The following is a 24,772-nucleotide window of genomic DNA, read 5'->3' as shown; positions in this document are numbered from 1 at the left end:
ACCCTTTACATGCAACCTGTTTGTATATCAACTGGAAATAGTTCGGCCAATGTCCTATATCGTTAAACTTTTTCACTTCCACACTCATGGTCATGCACTGAAACTGCAAATCCATTCTCAGCTGATGAAAAATTGACTTATTCCCATGTATGGACCTATCGCACACATTTTACTGTTGGCTGAATCTGAAGCTGAACAATTCTCTGACTTCCTTCTTTCATATCAAAAGGCTCTCTTAAGAAAGATGGATCAGAGGTATTCTTTCTCTGGTTCAAGCTGAAACTAAACATCCGAAAATAGCATTGCTCCTGTCATAACTTTGCAGTCCCCCATATTGACAGGCGGCTCTAATCAGTCTCTCTGTAGTGTGCATGCTTCCATTAAACTTACCATATGTGTATCTGTATGACTTTATTTAGATTATGCCTTTGTATCTCAGCATAAACATGTATCATTATTTTTCACAATGCTTGTCCCTCAATGTTACATCCCTCAGTCATCTGTGTTGGAGAAGGATGTATGACGTTACAACGCATACTTTTACAACGCATACCTTTACAACGCATTTTTTACAACGCAGCATCCATTATAACGCAGTCCATTACAACGCATGCCATTACAACCAATTTTTTAAAACTACCTTTACAGCGCATTCCATTACATCGCATCCTACCTTCACAACGCATATCATTACAACGCATAACATTACATTGCATATAAGGTAAGTATTGGATAGTGGAGGGGTAAAAATTACTATTCTAACTCCAGGGGGGTGCAACAGTAGGGTAAATATTGGATAATGTAGGGATAAGAATTACTATTCTAACTCCAGGGGGTGCAACAGTAGGGTAAGTGTTGGATAGTGTAAGGGTACTATGTGTTGTAATGGTATGCGTTGTAATGGACTGCGTTGTAATGACTGCGTTGTAATGACTGCGTTGTAATGACTGCATTGTAATGACTGGCGTTGTAATGACATGCGTTGTAGTGGTATGCGTTTTAGTGTCATACGTTGTAATGGTAGTGCGTTGTAAAAGTTGCGTTGTAAAGGTTGTTTCCCGTTGGAGAATGTTATTGCCTTGAAAGTTTGTGTAAATATGTGCAAGGTGTTTTAGAAGTACTCGCTGGTGGTAGACTCCTGTTGGTGCACACTGTACAGTTATAGACGTTATCTACTTGATGGGAAAATATTTAGACTCCATATCAATGCAAGGCTGTAAAGCATCACTGAAAGAGCACAACCCAAATGTGGAATTCCTGTAGGCTTACTCCCCTCTTTTATTTTTTTGTTTTTGAGTGCCATCCGATAGCTATTGATCAGTCTATACATGTATAATTACAATTCAGTTCTACTTCAACTGCAGTTTGAAAGGTTGACCTTGTATATCCCTGTGTGGGATATCAGTAGCAGCCACAGGAATCAGCCACCCCAAATTTCCTGTGCAGGCTTATTTCGTCTTATTTCTCATTTGCCACCCCACCAGCTCCCTCTGGCACACCTTTATTTAATACAGTTTCCTTGCTAATGCAGTAAATGTTGTTGCTTTGAAGTATGCTTGAAAGTCTTACTGAACCCTATAAGTCCTCTGTGGCTTGATTGGATGATGTAGCCTCTCACTGCTAATGTCAAAGATTTTTTCCCCCCTCTCCATTTTGTATAGCACTTGACTTTTAGTACTTGGTAAGAGGGCTCTGTTGGTGGGACAGACTGCCTGTGAACTGTTTCTTTAAAAAAAAAAGGTGCAGTTGACCTGCTGCGGCTGGGAGGGAGAGGGCCGCAGTGTTTGAGACCACGATGGACAGCAGCAGCTGCTTAAGGAACAAAACATTTCCAGGAACAAGTCTTTAAACATATTTGAATGCATAACTCAGAGCAGGGAAGGTGGCGGAAGAGGAGCAGGGTATCGGGAATAGGCACCTATTAGATGGTTTATAGAATTTCTTAAATTAAAGAAGGTCGGGACTAAGGTGTGCACAGATGGGCTACTAAATGATATCCGGAAGAAAAGTTGTTGCAAATAAGATGCTCCTGAGTCCGTTTACGAATCTCCCCAAAAAGCTGAACTTGAGCAGAAACTTATAGCAGTAGTGAGAACGGTATTCCATATCCGATCCGTTTTTGCATAACATGACCTCACACCTACCAAGACAAAATGATCTTTGAATGCAACCCTTCTAAACCCTGTAAAATGCCCACAGTATTGAGGTCAAACAGATGCAATGTACTTTTGCGACTGTCTGATGAAATCTCGTTTAATGCTCTGTGAATCATTGTAGAGCAGATGTAGATGTCTTCTTACGTGAGAATCTGCATGATCTCCTTCACACATTATAGAGAACAAAAGAACTCACCCTACAATGTCTGTTCAATAAGCTAATAAACTCACACAACAGAGAAGTACTAATACAAAAAAAAGACAGTAAGTCCTACTTCTTTAAGTGAAAGAGGGTCCATATAACATTACATCTAGGCCCACAAAGACAGTGTTTTTTGATCTTTTAACACCTTGAGGGGTGACAACACGTGTCTTAATACTGCCCTCACACACTTTGCAGTGTCATGCTTCATCACTGGGCCGCATCATACACCCAGGTGCAGACCAACACACTGAGTGGAGCGCTAGATATTTTTAGATGAAGAGCAAGTGGTGAGATTCAAGGAAGTAGAAATGTGGTGAAAACACATACAACACGAACAATAACGTGACGTACTAGACAAACACCAAGGTCAGAGGGCGGGATTGTATGCTACCCTCTGTACTCGGGACCAATATAATGCAGTATTTTAAGGTTTAAAACAACCTAAGGGTCCACCTATGTAATTTTATTCTGGCTGTGGGCCCCTGGAAGGGTTAAAATCTCTAAGGAACCGGGTATATAGGGAGCGTAACGGTCCCTATACCCCCACTGCGTTACCAACATGTTTCTGCCAAATCTAAGCCCCCATATGGGTGGCACTGGCTTTCATCAGGGTGTTGGTCCCTTTTGTTATAGTCCTTCCCCTAATTGGGTTCTTATTACCTTATAGTCTGTAGGTTATTTTTCTTACACTAGGGTCTCTCCAGGATTTCTGTGAGGGAACCACTTCCTAAAAACAGAAAAGAAAAAGTATATATATATGTGAGACACACTCATAAGAAACCATGCGCCTAGTTGTGAACAAGTTCCTTTCTCTGAGTCTCTTTTTCTTTTTGCAGCAGCAGTATTTACAACACACCCGTGTGTCACACCTCCCTCTTTAAAACTAGGAAAACATTTATTATATATATGTACAGCCATGTTTTAAAAAAAAATGTTGTTCATGTCCACACTTAAACTTTCATGTGGCCATTTGTCCTTTTACCATTGTTGCACCACACTCACACATTCTCGTTAGCACCAAGAACACATCTTATCCCCAACGGAATGTTTTTGTACTAACACGAGTTCATATAAATTCTTTCTGAACCCGGGACGCTATGTGGACATACTCTCGCCGTCACACTGAAAAGAAGGCACATTCTTCAGATACAATGGTAAAAGGACAAATGGCCACATGAAAGTTTAAGTGTGGACATAAACAAATTTTTTTTTAAACATGGCTGTACATATATATAATAAATGTTTTCCTAGTTTTAAAGAGGGAGGTGTGACACACGGGTGTGTTGTAAATACTGCTGCTGCGAAAAGAAAAAGAGACTCAGAGAAAGGAACTTGTTCACAACTAGGCGCATGGTTTCTTATGAGTGTGTCTCACATATATATATACTTTTTCTTTTCTGTTTTTAGGAAGTGGTTCCCTCACAGAAATCCTGGAGAGACCCTAGTGTAAGAAAAATAACCTACAGACTATAAGGTAATAAGAACCCAATTAGGGGAAGGACTATAAAAAAAGGGACCAACACCCTTGATGAAAGCTAGTGCCACCCATATGGGGGCTTAGATTTGGCAGAAACATGTTGGTATCTGCAGTGGGGGTATAGGACTCGTTCCTGACCGGTTGCTCCCTCCTCGCTCCTCTCCCATTACTGCTGCTGCCTGCCTGGTGATCATCGCACCCCTAACTGGACACCACGGTATCGCCTGCGCTTAGTTACATTAGCGTAGTGTTATTTTAGAAGCTGCTCAATATAACGTTGGCTCCGCATTGTAATTGACCGGCTCTCATAGCGCATGTAATTGTAGCGCCGCCCGCCCTGCTTTGTAATTGTCTGTGTATGCTTACTTCTGCCAGCAACTGCAATTATATCGATTTCACTCTCGGTGACTCAGGCGATTTGCTGCCCCTGCCTCGCCTCCCCTTTGACCTCCATTTTGTATTCTGTTGTTGTTGTTCCCAGGCACGCCCCTCCTCCCTGCTACCGCCTCCCAGCTGCTGACCCTCCCACGCTCCGCCCCCTCCACTATCCATTAAATGCCAGATGTCCCAACGCGCAGCGTCCACGTGCTACGGCCGCGCCGAAGGTAAGCCCGTCTACGCCCGTCCGCGCCTGGACCGCGCCCAGCGCCAGACCCCCTGGTCCACGCAATGCCCAGCCCTCCCGCATCACATACGACGCCGCCACCCTCCTAGCCCTTAACCCCGGCCGACTCTCCAACTGCGTCCAAGCCGCTCCTGGACACACCCATGGACCCTTCACATGCTACTCCTGCAAGTTCGACGGCACCAAGAACAACTCCTCATCCACTAACACCAACCAGATATCTGACACCAACCACCTACAATGCATCCTGCTCAACACCCGCTCGGTCCACAGGCACGCCATCGACCTCTGGAATCTACTAGACACCATCTCACCGGACGTCGCCTTCCTAACAGAAACGTGGATGAATGCCTCTTCAGCCCCAGACATCACCATTGTCATCCCGGAAGGATACCAGATCATCCGTAAGGACCGCATCAAGCAAACAGGAGGAGGCATCGCTATCGTCCATAAGAACTCCATCCGCATCTCAACCAGTTCAGACGTCAACCTTGCCAGCGCCGAACACCTCCACTTCCAGATCCACACCGACCCCAAGACCACACTCAGAGGCACCCTCCTCTACCGACCTCCAGGACCCCGTGCACAATTCAGTGACGACATCACTGACTTTATCACCCCACACGCCCTCCCCTCCAAGGACTACATTCTATTGGGAGACCTCAATTATCACCTGGAAAAGAGCAATGACAGCAGCGCCACCACCCTTCTGGACAATCTCGCCAACCTCGGACTCAAACAACTTGTCTCTACGCCCACCCACATCGCAGGTCACACACTCGACCCTATCTTCACCTCCAGCAAACATGTCTCCTTCAGTCACACCACAACTCTCCATTGGACGGACCACAGCTGCGTACACTTTATCTACAATAAGACCACAACTCACAACCATCCTCAACCTACTCTACGAAGAAACTGGAACAAAATCACCATCGACCAGATCTCCTCATCGCTTCTTCAAAACTCCCCCGCCCACTCCTCAAACCCCGACCAAGCAGCCATTAACCTCACCCAATGGCTATCCAACAGCGCCGACATCCTAGCACCGTTGAAAAAACGTCAAAGCAAACTAGGCAGCAAAAACGCCTCCTGGTTCAACGATGACCTTAAGAAATCGAAGAAACACTGTCGCTCCCTCGAGAAGGCCTGGAAAAAAGACCCAAACACCAGCACCAGGGACGCCTTCAAAAACGCCACCCGCATACACCACCAACTAATCCGGTCTGCCAAGAAAGCCGCATTCAAAGACCGTCTAGATAGCAACGCCCACAACAGCAAGGAATTATTCAACATCGTCAAAGAATTTACCAACCCATCAGCCAACTCCAACGACATCACCCCCTCCCAAGCCCTCTGCGACTCCCTAGCTTCCTTCTTCCACAACAAAATCGCAGACATCCACAACAGCTTCGACAACCGACCCGAAGATCAACCCACCCAACCTTCTGCAGGACCTTCACCCCCCTTGAACATCCTTAACGACTGGAACCCAATCTCCACTGAGGACACCATCCGCCTGTTGAACTCCATCCACTCAGGATCCCCAACGGACCCATGCCCTCACCACATCTTCAACAAAGCAGACTCCATCATAGCACCACACCTCCGAGATGTCATCAACTGCTCCCTCAACTCCGCCACCTTCCCGGAAAGCTGGAAACACGCAGAACTCAGCGCCCTTCTGAAAAAACCCACAGCTGACCCCACCGAACTCAAAAACTACCGCCCCATCTCGCTTCTTCCATTCCCGACCAAAGTCATTGAGAAAGCTGTCAACAACCAGCTCGCCGCCTTCCTCGAAGCCAACAAATCCCTCGACTCCTCACAGTCCGGCTTCCGGGCCAAACACAGCACTGAAACCACCCTCATCGCAGCAACAGACGACATTCGAACTCTACTGGACAATGGAGACACAGTCGCCCTCATCCTCCTCGACCTCTCCGCTGCCTTCGACACAGTCTGTCATAGCACCCTTCTACAACGCCTCAGAGACGTAGGAATCCAAGGAAAAGCACTGGAATGGATCACCTCATTCCTCACCGGAAGAACACAGAGAGTCCGCCTCCCACCATTCAAGTCAGAGGCCTCTGCAGTCATCTGCGGCGTACCACAAGGATCGTCACTCAGCCCCACCCTCTTCAACGTATACATGAGCCCCCTTGCGACCATCGCTCGCCAACACAATCTCAACATCATCTCCTACGCGGATGACACTCAACTGATCCTATCACTCACCAAAGACCCTAACAGCGCCAAAACCAACTTACACGAAGGAATGAAAGAAGTAGCCGAGTGGATGAAGCACAGCCGTCTGAAACTGAACTCAGACAAAACAGAAGTCCTCATCTTAGGCACCTCCTCTTCCGCCTGGGACGACTCTTGGTGGCCAGAAGCCCTTGGAAAAGCACCCATCCCGACGGACCACGCACGAAACCTGGGCGTCATCCTGGACTCCTCACTCTCGATGACCAGACAAGTCAACGCCGTTTCATCATCTTGCTTCAACATTCTTCGCATGCTCAAAAAAACATTTCGCTGGATCCCCACCGAAACTAGAAAAACGGTCACCCACGCACTGGTCACGAGCCGCCTGGATTACGGAAACACGCTATACGCTGGTACCACCGCAAAACTCCAGAAAAAACTCCAACGCATCCAGAACGCTTCAGCCAGGCTCATACTAGACATCCCGCGTAAAGAACACATCTCTGGTCACCTGAAAAACCTCCACTGGCTCCCCGTAAATAAGAGGATTACTTTCCGCCTCCTAACCCACGCGCACAAAGCACTTTACGAACTTGGACCCGAATGCCTCAACACACGTTTGTCCTTCTACACCCCCTCCCGTCAGCTGCGATCCTCCAACCAAGCCCTTGCCACTGTACCACGCATCAACAAAACCACCATGGGAGGTAGATCCTTCTCCTACCTGGCAGCTAAAACCTGGAACTCACTTCCCACTCACCTTCGCCTTACTCAGAACCACCTAGCATTCAGAAAGCAACTTAAAACTTGGATATTGAACAAGTAATTCCCCACCCTTCCTCTAGCGCCTTGAGACCCTATGGGTATGTAGCGCGCTATATAAATCTCTTGACTTGACTTGACTTGACTAGGGACCGTTACGCTTCCTATATACCCGGTTCCTTAAAGAATTGAACCCTTCCAGGGGCCCACAGCCAGAATAAAATTACATAGGTGGACCCTTAGGTTGTTTTAAACCTTAAAATACTGCATTATATTGGTCCCGAGTACAGGGGGTAGCATACAATCCCGCCCTCTGACCTTGGTGTTTGTCTAGTACGTCACATTATTGTTCGTGTTGTATGTTTTTTCACCACATTTCTACTTCCTTGAATCTCACCACTTGCTCTTCATCTAAAAATATCTAGCGTTCCACTCAGTGTGTTGGTCTGCACCTGGGTGTATGATGCGGCCCAGTGATGAAGCATGACACTGCAAAGTGTGTGAGGGCAGTATTAAGACACGTGTTGTCACCCCTCAAGGTGTTAAAAGATCAAAAAACACTGTGTCTTTGTCGGCCTAGATGTAATGTTATATGGACCCTCTTTCACTTAAAGAAGTAGGACTTACTGTCTTTTTTTTTTTGTATTAGTACTTCTCTGTTGTGTGAGTTTAAGTTGATTACAGGGGGATCAGAGAAGTCTTAGTCCCTTGTCTCTCCAGGTGTGTTTTGCGCAATAAGCTAATAAGGCATTCTTGTAGCTATTTGTGATTCTGGATAGCAGAGCATTTCCTTAGATGGTGCATTGCATGTCTCACCATTTTCACCCGATAGTTGAACCACATGCCCTCATTATAGCATCAGCGACTTCACAGCCTGGATGTATGCCTTTTTCCTTGAACTTAAATACCAATCAATCGATAGTATCTTGTTAATATACCATTGCAAAAAACAAAGAAATAAAACAAAATATATTGACCATGAATAAAAACATATACACCTTTGAAGCCTCCTGTTGGAAATTGTCTTTCTGGATGGCAGAGGTGTGCACCTTGTCCAGGCAAGAACCACAATTCTAGTCCGGGTAAGTCACAACACATGCTAAATTATCCAGTGCTCCCCCTCTGGCACAGAGCAGCCAGGCTTAACTTAAAAGGCAATGTGTAAAGTTTTTGTGCAAAACTTCAAACATTAACACAATGAAAATACCGCAAAAAAGACAAGGTTAGAGAAACAGAGGATAAATTTTTAAGTACAAGTAGACAAACATACAACAAGTAGAAGTCAAGATATGAAGTTTTAAAGAATAAATGTAAAATACCTCTTTAAAGCAATAAATGCTTAAGTGGGTTATATGGTTGCACTAGACTGGGGCAAAGTCTAAAGTTCAGGCCGAACACGGACCAGATACAGGAACCCACTTGGGCCCACTGAAGCAAAGTACCTTAATCCGGGTTTGCGTCAATGTCGAAGAAGATGCGAGGTGCAGCCAAAGCAATGCATCTTTGTCGAGTCATCTAGAGGGCGAGATGTGTCAAGATTCTCCATTCAATGACGGCACTGCATTGGTTCTGAGTGCAAGTCGCTGGTTCCGAAGGTGATGTGTAGCTACGGCTTACACAGAGACATTGGCATTTGCTAAACTGTAACTTAAAATCCAACTTCATCATGAATTGTGATTTTAAATTAGGAGTCCAGTGATACTAAAATTGAAAAGTCGATTGGTAATTACACTAAAAGATGTAATAAAATAAACTCAGAGATAGGCCCTGCATTAGTAAAAAATAAAATTTGAAGTTTTTCACTACCAGGACATGTAAAGCTTAAAAGTACATGACCTGTCTTTTAAATACATTGCACTCTGCCCTGCGGTTAGACAGGGCCTACTTTAGAGGTGAAGTATATGTACAAAAATGGAAGGTGTAGGCTTTGCAAGAAGGTTGCCTTGCCAAGTCGAAAGTGACAGTTTAAGACTGCACATACAGGCTCTGCAATGGCAGGCCTTAAACATGGTTAGAGGGCTACTTAAGTGTTGGCACAATGAGTGCTGCAGGCCCGGTAGCAGCCTTTAGTCTAAAGACCCTGGGCACATGCTGTGCTCTATACTAGGAAATTATATGTACATTTTAATATGCCAGTTGGGGTTTAAGCCAATGTTACAATTTTGAGGGGAGAGAGCACACGCAGTAGTGCACAGTGTCCTAAATGCAGCTTAAACGAGATCAGAAAATGGAGAGAGGCAGGCAACAATTTAGAGGAGACAACCCTAAGGCTGTCAGGCCCAACAGTCACCCTGCTATCAACTTCCTATCCACACTGGCTGTTTGTCTAGAAAATGTACTATTGCTATGTTTGCTCGTATAACAAATGTCTGTATTTGAAAAATATTATAATTGATATTCCGAATCATAGTCCATGTAGCAAATATAGCCCAATATTTGGAACCAAATGCTGTGGGGTCTGAAATCAGATACTTAAGCTGCAACATTAATGAAACTTTCATCTCAGTTGTAAAACTACTATGTCCCTAAACAATTTCGCACCTTTTCCCTTTTGCTAGTGTTAATTGAGAACATTTAGGGATATTAGTCATGCTATTTCTAAATGGCAAGTTACAAAAGCAAACGAAGAATGGATTTAATCCAGATCACTTGACTTGGGGAGATTGTTTGATTTATTCAGCGTTTCATCCATTCTTTGTTGCTGAAGCACTTTTCGCCCCAAGTAAAGAGTTGATTCCGTAGCTGCTCTGCAAGAGGTTATGCTAGGAATTTGACCATTAGAAAAGTCTTAGCTTCCTTCTTGAATCTTGGCAGAGATGTTATTCTTCTGGTGATTGGTGGCAGCTAGTTTCAGATTCTTGGTGCGGCCCTAGAGAAAGTTCTGTTGTATGTTTTTTTTTTTTCCGGAAGAAGGGACTTTTCAGCCTAAGATCCCTGGCACTCCGGGAGTGCCTGCCTCTTCCGGATACCTCAGTTTTATGAACAAGATTCGAAGGTGACTTAGAGTGTAGCACTTTGTGTGTGATACAGGCCAGTTTAAGTTGGATTCTGGCTTCGTGAGGTAGCTAATTCAGGGCCTTCAGGTGTGGTGAGATGTGGTCAAATTGTTTTGAACCTGTTAAGAGTCTTGCAGCTGTGTTGAGATAGGCTTTTAGGGGAGCCGTTATGATCTTGGAGAGACCAGAGAGGGTTGTGCATCTGTGTTCGATCCTAGAGATAACCAATGCCTGTACTGCCATTTTGAGGTCTGGCATATCAAGGAATGGTTTTAGCTGTCTAAGGTAGCTCAGGTAAAACCTGCAATTTTTGGCCAGTGTGTTGATATGAGGAGCATGTTTAGGTTTTTGTCCAGTGTGATTCCTCATGATTTGGCTGAGTCCACTATTATTGGGGTGCAGTTCAGCGCGGACATCGATTTAGTCCATTCCTTTATGTCAGTGGACCTTTTGGGAGGGAAAATTAATAAGAATTCAGAAAATATTTATATATGTGCATTTCTATTGAAATATGCCTTGTGTCAATTTGCTGAACATCAATTGCAGTTATCAAATGTCAATTTGAACATTTATCTTTCTCAATTTTACAATGTAATTAATTTATTTTTTATGGCCAGTGATATTGAATACATTTGGTTCTTTATGGTTTATCAGAATGATTTTGAAATTATTTCCTTCATAGATTATCATTCTTAATGGTTGAGTATACACTAATAAGGTAACTAGTATAATAGCAGTGCAGTTGGTGCAGGGCAAAACCTTACCATTCACCTTAAATTGTAGTTGTGTTGTTTAATAATGGGAATACGTTTCTCCAAATCACCACAAGCGATCTTCAGTGTTGTAATAGTTTTATAATATTTTAATAAATCATCATTCAATACATATTCAGATGCACAGTATGATACCACAGACAACTAGGCAAGTGATGGGAAGCAACAAAGAAATATGCATGGGTGTTATGGATTGCGCTGAACAAATGAGAAAATGTCTTGAAATGTCTTGAAATGTTGTTACAAAAATGTCTTGAAATGTTGTTACAAAAACACTGCATGTTGCCACTTTCCAGATAAAATGGAGGTAGTAAGGAAAGCACGGCTAATAGCTTATAAGGTTTTTTCCTGGAACCAAGATATTTGAAGTCATGAAAATGTGAAGTGAGCTTGCTGTAAGTTTATTTTATGATCAAATACAAAATAAAGTGTTTTTTTGTGCAGTGCCACTAGACTGTCAAATGATCTTCTTGATCTTCAGCCAGATTTTACATCATCGATTCAGTCTGCTCCAGTTTCTTCTGCAGGGACAAGTTCATGGGGAGGTAAACAATCGAATTTAATCTATTCTCTGTTTTAGATGTGTATGATTTAAACATTATTTTATTGTATGTGTTTTTCATCTCAAATGAACGTATTTTCCCATTTGGTACTTGTATCTTCCAGTATGTAAAAGACTAGGACTAATATCTATGCTATTGTGTGTTATTTCTGAAGCAAATTCTCACCTATGTTATAATTGTATCATATAATAAACGGCCATTCGCGCTGCCTTGTCATCGGCATTAAAATATAATTGCTCCGTAACGAACTATTATTTGCGTTTTAGGTGAGGTATACGGTGGAGCTTGTACAATTATGTAGAAACAATTTTGGAAATTCAATAAGTGACACTGAATGCCTTAGCCATATTAGTACTGGAGGCCATTGGCTACAATTTTATGACTGGCCATTCATGAAAGAGTCATACAAAGAGTGAGAGACCGATCCTTAATCCTCCAAAGCTTGGCATCACACTCAAGCACCACCCCTGTTGCAGCAGAAAGCCTGGACAGTGCAGTGCAAAATTATTCTCTCTGTGTCTTTTGGTGGATTTGGTTTATAAGAAGGACTCTTTTGTTTTTAGCAGTCCTCAAGCTTTCTCCCACCAGGTGGAAAAAGTTGGAGAATTGTCAAATATTGTGCATAGAAAAGGGGGCTATGTAAAGATAAGGCCTATCAGCAGCAAGAGAAGTGTAGCATTCACACAGATTGAGCCTATAGCAGCAAACAAGGCCTTGTGCAACAAAAGCACAGGTGCACCACACAACAGAACTTAATCAAGAAGGACAGTTATGAAGGCCATATCCAGTAAAGAATGTTCTTCAATTTTTTCTTATTATTCCATTTTCATTTCCAGTAGGTAAAAAACAGAGTCCAGTTTTAATGACTCAACACACAGTACAGCCGAAGGGTTTCATACTAGTGCAGCACTTCTTCAGGGCACTAGATGATGGTAGAGTCAAACACATCCATGAGCTGAAAGTTCATAGGATTCCTTGCTAGTGAGCTGTTTCCCGTCTGGTATGTTATTATATGAAAGATAAGAGCCATCTATATAAAGGCCACGACCAAATGATGACTAAAAAGGCACGTCCCACTATAGTGAAGTCCAACACCGCCAAGTTATGTTGCGATGGTGCTCAAAGTAAATCCTGTAGAAGTTTATCTTCAAAATATTACGCGAAGGCCTAGGAATAAGAACGGTAAATCCACTTGATGAGAGAAAGGCTTGTGCAATAATTAACACTGCTAGACCGATAGTACATCCGAGCATAGCGGTCGTCCCATTGCAATTAACTCTTAAGTTGCAAACCTATTAGGCTGGATACCAACAGCAGAGATAAGACTGTCTCGGTCAACGGGAGCGCTGGGGAACCTAGCAGCAAAAGAGAGCTGGGCTGGACTCTGTTGCTGCTACGTTCCCCAGAGCTGTTCTTACTCCTAGGCCTTCTCGTGATATTTTGAAGATAAACTTCTACAGGATTTGCTTTGAGCACCATCGCAACATAACTAGTATTCTAGGTATTGTTGCTTCACCATGTAGTAATGAAGGCTGTTCTAAAGATCCACTTTCTGGAAGAGTTTTAGGTGTACAGTACAAGACCACTCAAAGATAATATAAGTAAAAATTACTGTAATCTACCATCAGGATGTTTTGGGGAGCAGACACTGTTAGAAATTGCAGACTCTCTCTTAAGTTGACAAGAACATTCTTTGCTGTTCAATGAGGAGTTACTATACTAGTTAGAATGGGTCTATTAAGCCTTCAATGGCCCACATGCTTAGTGTTAGCGGGATACACACCACACCCAAGTATACAAAATTCGAGTGCAAATCAATTGAGAGGTATTGCTGGAACTAGTGAATCTATAGAGACAGTACATATTACAGATGTCAGGGACCAAGATTGGATCTCTAGTAGTCACACGTGGACCGCCTACACAGACTACAAATCCAAAGCAGTAACAGGCAAAGTGCCCACATAGCATGACAATCTACCGTTTTGTATTGTTCATGAAACTAATCTGTTCGAGGTTTCCTTTTATCATGCCCTGCCACAAGACAATCATAGAATATTGATTGTATATTTCCCTGGAAATAGTATTAAAGAAAGTGGCACTTCTACATATGGAAGCACATTTGCTAGCATATATACCAATTATGCTCCACCCTATTTAGCGAATGACCAAATACAAAATGAACATGGATTACTCTTGCTGTTTATTGTGATATATCAAATTGATGGTCAACTTTGATAGTGTCTCCACGATAATTCTTACTAGTGTTCAGAGGAAGTAGCGTTATTGGCCATACACCAGCGTCTTGCTGCCATACACTCTAGGAGAGGGAACATGAATCGTCTGACCTTATTTTGGAAACCTATACCTCCTTGGTCGAGCTCTCTTAGGTGCTTGTCCTTAAAAACTGTCATTCAAGCCTAATGCTGTTTTAAAGGAAATGCATCAAGAGAAAAACCTCGATGTAAAAAAAAAAGAAACAGAAGCCTAAACAGAAATACAAATTGAATCTCCGAGAGAGCAGGACTTCATTAGGAATCGATATCAGTCTACTGATAGACATTCTTCACAGCACTCTGTGAATTGTAGGAGTTTGGAGAATACTCTGCAGATGACATTAGTAGCCAACTTGAGAACTGTAGATGAAATGAGAACTCTGGAAGTGCATTTTATGATTGCCCTCACCTGATGCTGGTGAGGGTAGTGAGCTTAGTGTGAAGCACTAAGAGAAAAGGTCAGATTCAAAATCTCACTATAAAAAGAATAAAGTGGCACTTCACATATAAAAACATGCATCAGAGAATGAGAGTTCTTCTGTGGAGCGGGATATGGGCTTTAGTGCTTGTGGACCGTGCAGAAAAATGACAATAATTCATCGGGCTCTCAAGGAGCATTTACAGTTTCATGGGGGCTCTAATATTTAGCTATTGTCCCCACACATGCGTACCAGAATTTTTTTTCAGTGTGTGGCCATCTATCTCCAGGTCCAGCGAGAATTGGGTCTCTATGAAAGGATTGTTATGAAACTGTATACATTGTGCAGTTATACGATAAACTGCTCTGCCATTTTGTCCTGAAATAAATCCAAGTCATTTTCTGTCCCAGAGGATCTGTGAACCGCTATTTTAAACCATTCACATAATTTATTTCGAGCAAATTAAACATTGTGACCCAAAATGTCACTTGGGAGAAATAACATGAGAATTCACTTGCGCATCATGCAAAAGCTTAAAATCGTCATCTTTTTCAAAATATTAACCATTTAAATAAAATCATGTATATATGAGCTAGAAGCATACTATCCTTATCAGAATGTACGATTATGCATCTAAGTAGGAGGTGCATTATGTTCATAATGGTGCAACAACAATCTGTTACACATTTTTACACCACAATGTACATAAATGCACACGCTATTATAAACAAAAAATGACTTGTATGGCTTGAGGCCTCAAAGAGCAAATTAGCAAATGCACAACACAGAGCTCACAAGACGCGTAAAGCAAAACAATTCAACTTTGGTAAACTACTATGAGGATAATGGAAGGTCAAACAGGACAGCAAACTATAGGTCGTTTGCCTTCCAGAGAAAGCACACTATTCGCATGTGGATAGGATAAATGGACATGTCCAAAAAAAACATGTGTGGTGCATCAGGGGCATCTAGGAAAGCAACCATTTTGAAGGGATGGTATATAAAGTATGTGTTGACCGCTTTTAGATCCAAAATTGTTAGATGGCTTCTGTACCAAAAAGAGGTTGAAGTACATTTCCATCTTCATTGTTCTTTATGAATTGCCATCACTCATTGTTCTGCTACATCATCTAGTTTCCTTGCAATACCTCCACCTCATTGCTCCCTGAGCCATACCTACCAACCTTATCCTCCAAGCATATCCTTCTTCAACTGTTGGGAATATTTACTCTGGACTGGAAATGATTACTGGGCATGAGGAGGCAGTTTCTTAAAAGCCAACTGTAGCAGGGCGCCCCATAATGGCCAGATGGGAATGGACTGTTACGTTAATAGGACAGAAAACACGTGAAGCAAAGAACCCCATATTTTGTATTATGTTCCCCATGATATCAGATAACTGCTGACACTGGATTTATGTTTTTTATTTCTGGGTCTTGTTCATCTTTCCCTGGAGACTCTGGATTGTCTGTGTGTTTCTAATCCTCTTCAACATAGGGTTTTGGCTTTTTAAAGGATTTTACACCCACTCACACTCACTCTCTCACACTCACACTCTCTCTCTCTCTCACACACACACACTCACACTCACACACACACACACTCTCTCACGCACACACTCTCTCACGCACACACTCTCTCACGCACACACTCTCTCACGCACACTCTCTCACGCACACACTCTCTCACGCACATACTCTCTCACACATACACTCTCTCCCCTACCTCTCTCAAAGATCAGCTGGGTAAAGGTACTTCCGGAGGCCTGTCGGTGACGGAAATTACACAAAGTGGGATTTCTCCTTTAGTTTGGAATCAGTTTAGACCAATTGGAGGGGGCAGATATAGTATAAAAGAATCTGTCTAAATTACTTGATTCACATAGCTTTTTCCCCTTTCTTAGTTTAAGGAGCAAATAGATTGTCTACTTCTGGAATAAGGACTATGCTGCGACTAGGACAAAGAAGACAGAAGTGTTGACCTTTCCCTTATCAATATGATCATAAGTAATGGATAATCAAGGTATAGACCCTTGAAATTGACCTAAGGTAGTGCAGAATGTAGGGGTCCATGTATATTTGATGCCTAGCTTTGTTTTAACTACATTTGTGAACATAATATTGGGTCTGAGCGCAATGCTTTGAGTGTCGATCACGTTGAAAGATGTGTTGCTATTCATGATCCCATTTTGATACATTCATCATTAAAACAATGCAAACTAATTTCTAAAAGGGATGTAGGAATTGGGTTAAAACAAATTTTTTAACCAGTGTTTAACCCCCGCCCCTATTTTTCAAATAGTCATAGACCCGCAATTTCATGACACCAGTTGAACCTCTGCATGCCTACTTCATTAATAAGAGCGACACTATTTTGTGTCTCAGCCACAACTAGAAGCAGTATGTCCTGAACTCGCCTACTACGTACCACCAGTGAAGGTGAGAATTGGAAGTGAGGCTTGAAATTCTCACTGTCTCTGCAGACTGCCTTCTTGATTCTTAGAGGCTCCCTCCTTCAGTTGCTAATCCATGTTTAGAGTTTAAAACCCACTCCCACCCAGAAGCCCTTGAAACACAAAGGTCTAACAATTTACCATCAATGACTGCTCGAGTTTTGTGCGTAAATCTATAATTTTTTACTGTATTGACATTAAACGTCTGGCATTTTATGCACAAGTCTTGCCTTGTGTTTATATGCCACCCACTGTGGCATAATTTAAGTGTTTCGAGGGAGTTAAGTCAAATAAAAATTGTGAACACCTCAATAAGGTTGAATTTTCAATTCGTTTATTATACAGTTTCCCTAGTTGTGTAAATAATTTCAAATACGAACAGTAGGAGAGATCTTTTAACTTTTGTTTATTTACATTGCTTACCTAATGCATACTCTCGCAGACCTTTTGGGAGAAGGTGAGTGATGTTTTAATTTGGCACTGTTTGTGTTTTTGTTCGTGTAGTGATTTTGGTGTTTGTGCGTTTGCGTTGCATCTTTGGTGTGTATTTCTAGGCTAGTGGCTGTCCTCCACTCTCACTCTCTCTCTCTTAATCCTTTAATCCCCTGTGATCTTCATCTCTGGTTGCACACAGACACCCTTTCTGCACCTTCTGCTACTGTTCTCTCTGAGGTCCAGCTCTCTGATCCATTTGCACCAGAGCCTGTCCCCAGTGCCACCTCCAGTGAGACACCTGCGCCCTCTGGCACTTCTGCTACTCTAGCTGCTGTCACTGCTGAAGTTGATCTTTTTGGAGGTTAGTTGGTTGATTTTTCTGCAAACTTTGCTTTTATTCTCATCATCTTGAATAATAAAGGACTGAGTCTTTTTTATCATTGCCGTCAACAATTCATTTGTAGTTGATGGTGATTTAGTAATATGGGTAACCTGTGTTTTCCAAACTTTACTGAAAACTTGTTGAAGTTACGAGTATTTTGAAGTCCATTTTTTATTAATGTGTTGTGTTGCATCCGGAATTGGGCCTTTAGTACGTGTCTGCGATTTATGCTGATCTTGAAATATTCATTGAAAAACAAACTTGGGCTAGTTATAAAATGGCAGATTAATTCGTCTTTCCACACCTAACTTTATTTTCCATATGCTCAATACTTTTTGCGTTGATTTTATCGTCCTTTGGTGAATTATACATTTTACCATACACATTGTAAAGCGAGCAATCGTCTTGTCTAAAAATGACACGTCAATTAACCAACTCTTTTCTGGCAATCAATCAGTAAATTAGAACACGTTTCACAAAATGGACATCTTGTGAAAGTGGATGCACACATTGATTTTTTTTTTTACTATTTTGCAAACTTTGTTTTCACGAGGCACAGATACTTTTCTATATGATGGCGCCGGAAAGCAGGTTTTCATGCACATTCATCTTTCCACTGCCCGATAAAACAATTGTTGAATAAGCAGTCATAATCTGTTATCACATACTTTGTGTGCTCCTGCCACCTAGTGGGCACAGCCAAAATAAGTTTAAAATGGAGCAGTTGAAGAAGATAAGCGAATCCAGCTGAGCCCCTTTATCTTCTTAATCTTATGCACAAATCCTTAATCTACCTTTTCGACGTTCTGAATCTGACAGAACATCGAGAACCTTTCTGTGTTAAGGAGACTGTTCGTGTATTCGGTTTTATCAGGTTCCTTTGGAGGTATCCAATTAGAGGGCAGGGTCAGAACACTGTGCTGTAAGTACTATTTGCCCTCGAGTACCTATGGGAGAGTTTAGTTAAACCGCGACCTGGCTCAATCCAAATTGCTGCCTTTGCCCTCTATCGCCTGTATGTTCCATGTGCATAGTGCTCTCACAACGCTCAAATCCCTGAACTTCACTTATACACAATGACCCATGATGTGACAAATGAACCAAACTCAAGTGTGTGGTTCAACTAGGACTAAGACACAATCGCACAAGCATGCTTAAAAGGATGAGAAGAAGTTACCTAGAAGTTAGACATGAGAAGAAATAGAGCAAGCAAGAAAGGTAGCACACAGATTGTACAGCAAGTGTCTTGGAATAAAAGAACCAAATTAATTTCAGCCATGATTCCTCAGTCCAGTGATAAACACTTAACTCCTTCCGTGCTTGACACATGCGGCGCTCACACGCTGGGCTAATTCCCCTGCTGTGCTGAGCGTTCTGAAAAACGGGCGTGGTCATGACACAGCGCCACTGTGCAGCGTGACGAGCCGAGCTCGTCATAAGCACCGTGGCTCTGCGCGCGCCCCCCTCCCCCCAGCACCGCGGGGGAATGTATTGCAGCTAGCAAATTCTATTTACATCCCCTGCAGGGGCAGGCTCCCAGTGCCAACAACTTACATTCCCACCAGGGTTCTTGGACCATCTAAGTAGTTGATATCTATATATGCAAGCATCACAGTCACCTCTGATTAGGAGAGTGATGGAAAACACATGCCAGTGATACAGAAAACAAAACATCACTAAACCGCATAATGCACAGGTCCTACAGGGGTTCCCGTGGCCTGACCCTTCTCCAGGCAAAGCCCCCATCCATGATCAACTCCAGGCAACCAAGAGTAGGGCAGAAAGCTCCAGGACCACCAACAGGTCAGACCCCCCTCCAGCCAGCCATGTGTCCATTGCCCCTGTCAAGGGGACAAAACCAGCCAACAGTCAGTTTTTTTGTAGGTGGCACCGTTATTTTCTGCTCACATTTCCACCACAGGGCAATGGGGTCACCCGCAAATTCACCCTGCCTCCTCACCTCCCCAGCCTCGACTGCACTTCTTGGATATTGCACTTAGGATTGTTTGGATGAAGGCCTCTTGGCCCCGAAGTGATTCATTCTGATTCATTTAGAGCTCCAGGTGGCAAGCTGTTTGGCCTCACTGAACATGGTGTGACTTGTGACCAGAATATTGCTGTGCCAGGGAGGCTGCACTTTACTTTTGAGAGGGACGCGAAAAGCAATTCTTATGCTACATGTCATTACCTCCCTATGTATGACCAAGGTATCAGAATCCAATGCCTTCTGCAGGTGGCCAAAGAGGTGCTCCAACCGCAAGGGCACCAATGCCTGCCCACTGATGTTTCACCCCCACCAACTGTGCGGTCTTCATGCCAGATCCATGGAACTGCTCACTTGGTCTATGAATAGAGTGGCCACACCACCAGGTGTTTACCAGCCTTCAAATGGAGGCTGCAATGAGAGAATTAGGAAAAACTGACCCTGTTACCAGACCATGTTAGCAGACCATAGTCAAAAACACCAGTGGGGGGAAGTGGACACCAGGACCAGTCCCCTCACACCAGGTGATGGCAAACTTAATGCTCGAAGCATGTGGACCTCCACCTTCCAACCCTTTTAATAGCCTCTGGGGGCAAGCCCAATGCCGCCGCTGTGGTCGCAACCGAAATTCAGAAGGAGTGAGACGTGAAGTGGGCTGTGTCCAATCCGAAGCAAGACAGTGCACACTTGCATAACCATGTAACCTGAAAACTGTGTGAGTGGAGTGCCAACCTCATGAACTAAGACATTGTGGCATCCATTTTGTGAACTGTAGCAAAGGTATTCCCTCATCACGGTCACTGAACAATGGGTGGTGTTTGGAACTGCAGATAGCTATACCCATACAATGAAACATCATTCACTTGGCAGTATTCCAATGATATGCGAAAGCCTAAATGCATCAATCAGTCTCCTGGCATCCTGCACAGCAGGAGCAATACGCTTCCATTCCATGAGAGCCCTCCTAACCTCGAAGCCCTTTGCAGGGCCCACCACACCCCTCAAGCCTGCAAAGAAGACAATAGCTGATAACTGCCTCCTGACCAGCACCACTAACCTGCCAAGCTAGTTTGCTGTTGGCCAAAAGGGAAATCACACTACATTGGGGCCGCAAAACAGTTCCCACATTTCAAAGTTGGTTAGCATACTGCAACACTAACAGTGAAGTTTATTCTACTACTTTGCCTAGCTCCTCACGCCCCAAAGACATCTGGGAGCCACTTAGGGCTTATAAGGTGGCTGAACACTGAGCTACTGGCTCTCAACTCTAACAGGGCATAATCCCGACCGGAGGGGGATGATCGGCTTGTACACCACAATCACCTGTTTACAAATGTATTTCTGCGAACTACCAAAGTTGTTATTCTTGCTTATATGCATATGTTTGAAATTGACTTTTTTTGCGGGAGGGCTAAATGTTGGGCTGTTGGAGGCTGACGTCCTCCTCTTGCTGACTCGGGAATGCCACAGGGAGTGTATTTTACAAGCATTCATTATTTCTCTTCTTTCCCTTTTTGTTTCTTGACATTTTGGCTCTTATATGGTCAATAGCCTTGCATTGTCCAACTAATGCAACAGTGACAGTGAGCGCTCATGTTTGTATTGCTTTAACGTACGAAAATGGTTAATTAAGTTTTTTTTAAAAACCTGCCAAGCTCCCTTTGTTTTGCTAAGAACATTAGAACGCCAGATGTGGTAAAATGCTATCCCTCAACCTCAGGTTTGAGTATGGCAGCATAAGTCTGCCATAACGTCTCATACGCATGCTTAGTCCTTGGGGCTAGGGATGCTGCCATCAGATCTGGGGCAATGGAGCTCCAAGCTTCCATAAATCCAGTGGGAATGTCGTCATCCCTTCATCTGCTGTCGGCTTTAGCGCTCTGAATTCTGCCAACTTAAGATCGAACAAAGCATCAGCCACTGTTTATTACCACTGGCGCATGCCTGGCAGTGAAATCTATGTTGCAAGTCAAACATCTATGGATCAATGCCTTGAGTAATCTCAAGACAAAGGGTCATTTTGCACTTTGGTTATTGATAGAGGAAATGCTGTCTGACCAGAATATCATTCTCCTGTTGGCCAGAAGTAGCCCCGAGATATGCAATGCTACCACAATTGGAAACATCTCAAGGAAACTGATATTCTTAGTGATATCGGATGCCACCCATTCTGCTGGTCAGTGTTGCATACAGCACCTGTTGCCAAAAACTGTCCCAAAACCTACGTTCCCTGCCTCATCCATGTAAAAGGCCAAGTCGGAATTGGACTGCGCCTTCTGGTACCATAAGAGTATGCCATTGAAGTGCTCTTGGAATTCCTTCGAAATGGCCATATCTTCCCAGACCTTGGGAGACAGTCTAGTATGGTGGTGCTTGGCCTGTAGGCCCGACATCGCTCTCCCAATTGGTGTCTGTAGTGAAGGGTAAAGCATAACTTAGGTTACAACAGTGTCACTTTAAGCTTAAAGTTCAGTTGCCCAACTAAGACGTGCAGCTGATGAAGCGAGAGCTATTTGGCAGCCAGGCTCTCCTCACAGGAAGTCTGAAACCAGAAACCTTGTCCTGTGGTAGCCTGCAAACTCCTGCCACTGAGTCTATTATAATTACAGCAAAGTTGCTGGCGCTTCGGTTTTGTCCTCTGCCAAAGGCACTTCTAGAACTTGCATTAACTCATGGAATCCTTGGAGGGCCCGTCCACTAGCTGGGGATCCTGGATCCCGGTGGTCCCATAAGCAAAAGAATCTAGATAGCGCACGGTCATAGGATGCCACTAAGCTTACTTATCGCTCCATAAAAAGAGGTGTAATGGACTAAGAGAAAATCTTGTGGCAAGCTATTATTCACAGATGTACCAGGAGGGAAGGACAGATTGTGGATCAGGTCTAAATATGCCTGGTTCTTTCTTGGGCTCCAAAACCTAATGGTGACCAGATCAAGCCATCTAATGGCGGAGTGACAAAGGGGGCTGCTAATCTATCGGCGTGCACATCTTTGAAGTTCTTCTCGCTTTCTATCTCTGGTGAATGTAAAACTGATTGATTCCTAGGAGGAGCATGAGAGGGTAAGGCTTTGGAGGGGATCTGAAAACTTTCACGGAAACCATACTAAAGCAGATGTGCATCCTGACTGTGCTTTTAATTTTCTAGCACGTGTGACTATGTGTTGACGTATAGGAGACTAGGCTTTGAGCACAGGGCTGTTTTTTTGTTTAAACATATTTTTATTATTTTTCAAAAGTACAGCATGCCATTGGTACAAGACAATTGCATCATCGTTATGCAAGTTGCATTAGTTGGGAGACAGTGCACAATGAGTTATAAGTGACCAATACATACATCTGTGTAAAATTACTTGAGAAAATAAATAAAAAGCCATGTAGTCACATGTCAACCAAATTAACGATTTAGCCAATGGAGCTCCCAGTAGTTGTACCATGTGTCATATCCTTTCCCGTGTGTAATCTACTTATCTGAAGCATCTAGAATATAACAGTAAACAAACTCCATTTGCAAATACCCCCCTCCCTCCAGTCCTATGCATACTCATACAGTCCAGTTTATAATCCTTACGTTCATATGAGGTTCTTGATAAAACTGTGTACTATAAACATTCATCTTGTTTCGTGACGTCCGGGGCATGATATCTGTAGTGCACCTTCTATTGTGTGTAACTAAGGGTACTGTAATGATCTACGTCCACAGCTTTAAGCTACTCCAACATAACATCCCAGTCTAATGCTATTGGGACTTTGCATAGGCCTCTGAGCTCCTCTCTGCGTATGGCAGCACTCTCGGCACTGCCCAACGGATCAGCTCAATATGCCAGGCGGGTTCTTTAGGGGCCTTCTTTGACTTCCAGCGCATTGTACTCGAGCACAGGGCTGTTAATGTCCTTTTGGTGCTGGCTGTTCCTTTGGCTGCCTATATTTCTTGAAACACTTGGGTTCCACAAAATGAGCACAGGTGCTTGAACTTGCAAGTGGCGCCTCTAAGGCACTCTTTTTAAATTGTATCGCCAGCAGACCATATTTATTTGTCGTCCCCTCCACCCTAGTTTGCCTCAGAGGAATGCACATTCTTTGTGGAGGAGAACCCCATATTGAATTCCGAATGTCATAAATGTATCTTCCTCTGGTCCTACTTAACGTCTGGCCTTATTTTCTTCATCTTCCTGAATTTCATATCATACTGCAACCATTCTGTACCTTGGGATTCAGATGCAGCTCTGTGTATAAGCGACATGTACTCAAACAAATCTGGGGCCAAGACTGGGAACTTATCAGTTAGGGTCACTGAATAATTGGAAAACCTAGTCACCACTCCACCCATACTTTCTTATTCTTGTGTTCTCCTTCTTTCCCCAATTTTCCTTTCCCTGGAACCATCCTAGCATTTATCAAGTCAAACACATTACAGAACTCCCCTTTTTGCATCGTTACCCTCACCTCCTTGGTAATATGCCATGGTATGGCCGATGAAGAGGCGAGAGTGGACAAAGATGTGCCAAAAAGGATGGGACATGAGTTAAAGGCCATGACCCTGCATATAGACTAGTGGGTACCGTGCCTGTTGGAGATTGTACCACTATCTGGGCAGCTGCACTGCCGGGTAACCCCCGTGCACCCACCTGCCGGTTGCTGATAATGAACTGGTCCTTGCTGCCAGAGTCATTTAGAGTGAGGACTTCGCGGTTGGGACATCACTAACTGTGTTTGGACCTTGTGAATGTTAAGTTACCATGTTTGCCGTAGGAGGCTGTTGCGCGATGGGAGGAGAAGCCACCTTAACTGGTTTGTTCTCCTCTGGATGGGCTGAGAAGATCACTCCATTGCTCTGCCGTACTGCGCCCACATTGTTGATATTTAAGGAACTCACAGAAACCTGCCTGATGTCAGAGGGTACTGGCATCCACCCCACTACCAACTCATCTCCATATTGGATGCCCCAGGCAATGTTTTTTGCAGAGCTCCAGCTAGGATTGTCAGTCAGAGCCTAAAAACACTGTTAATGTCTTTGCCCGCTTATGGCTCTAGGAATGGCTGAGTGCCTGAGAACCTTGCCCT

At 43.5% G+C, this 24,772-nt stretch overlaps 1 protein-coding gene across 11 annotated transcripts in view; it reads left to right on the top strand.

Annotated features, from left to right (window-relative positions):
- Positions 1-24,772, top strand: part of SNAP91 (synaptosome associated protein 91) — a 742,345-nt gene that overhangs the window by 499,577 nt on the left and 217,996 nt on the right. For 7 of the 11 annotated variants that reach the window (XM_086926564.1, XM_086926567.1, XM_086926566.1 and 4 more), the window contains exons 14-16: positions 11,647-11,747; positions 17,352-17,366; positions 17,544-17,705. In XM_086926564.1, coding sequence (XP_086782690.1) covers positions 11,647-11,747; positions 17,352-17,366; positions 17,544-17,705 — 278 coding nt within the window. The remainder of the gene's footprint in view (positions 1-11,646; positions 11,748-17,351; positions 17,367-17,543; positions 17,706-24,772) is intronic. The other 4 variants (XM_086926569.1, XM_086926568.1, XM_086926561.1 and 1 more) reach the window with 2 other exon arrangements.

The sequence above is a fragment of the Lissotriton vulgaris genome, chromosome 6 (genome assembly GCF_964263255.1).
Source record: "Lissotriton vulgaris chromosome 6, aLisVul1.2, whole genome shotgun sequence".
Classification (NCBI taxonomy): domain Eukaryota; kingdom Metazoa; phylum Chordata; class Amphibia; order Caudata; family Salamandridae; genus Lissotriton; species Lissotriton vulgaris.
Note: the sequence above shows the minus strand (reverse complement) of the source record. Positions and strands in the feature narration are given on the sequence as shown.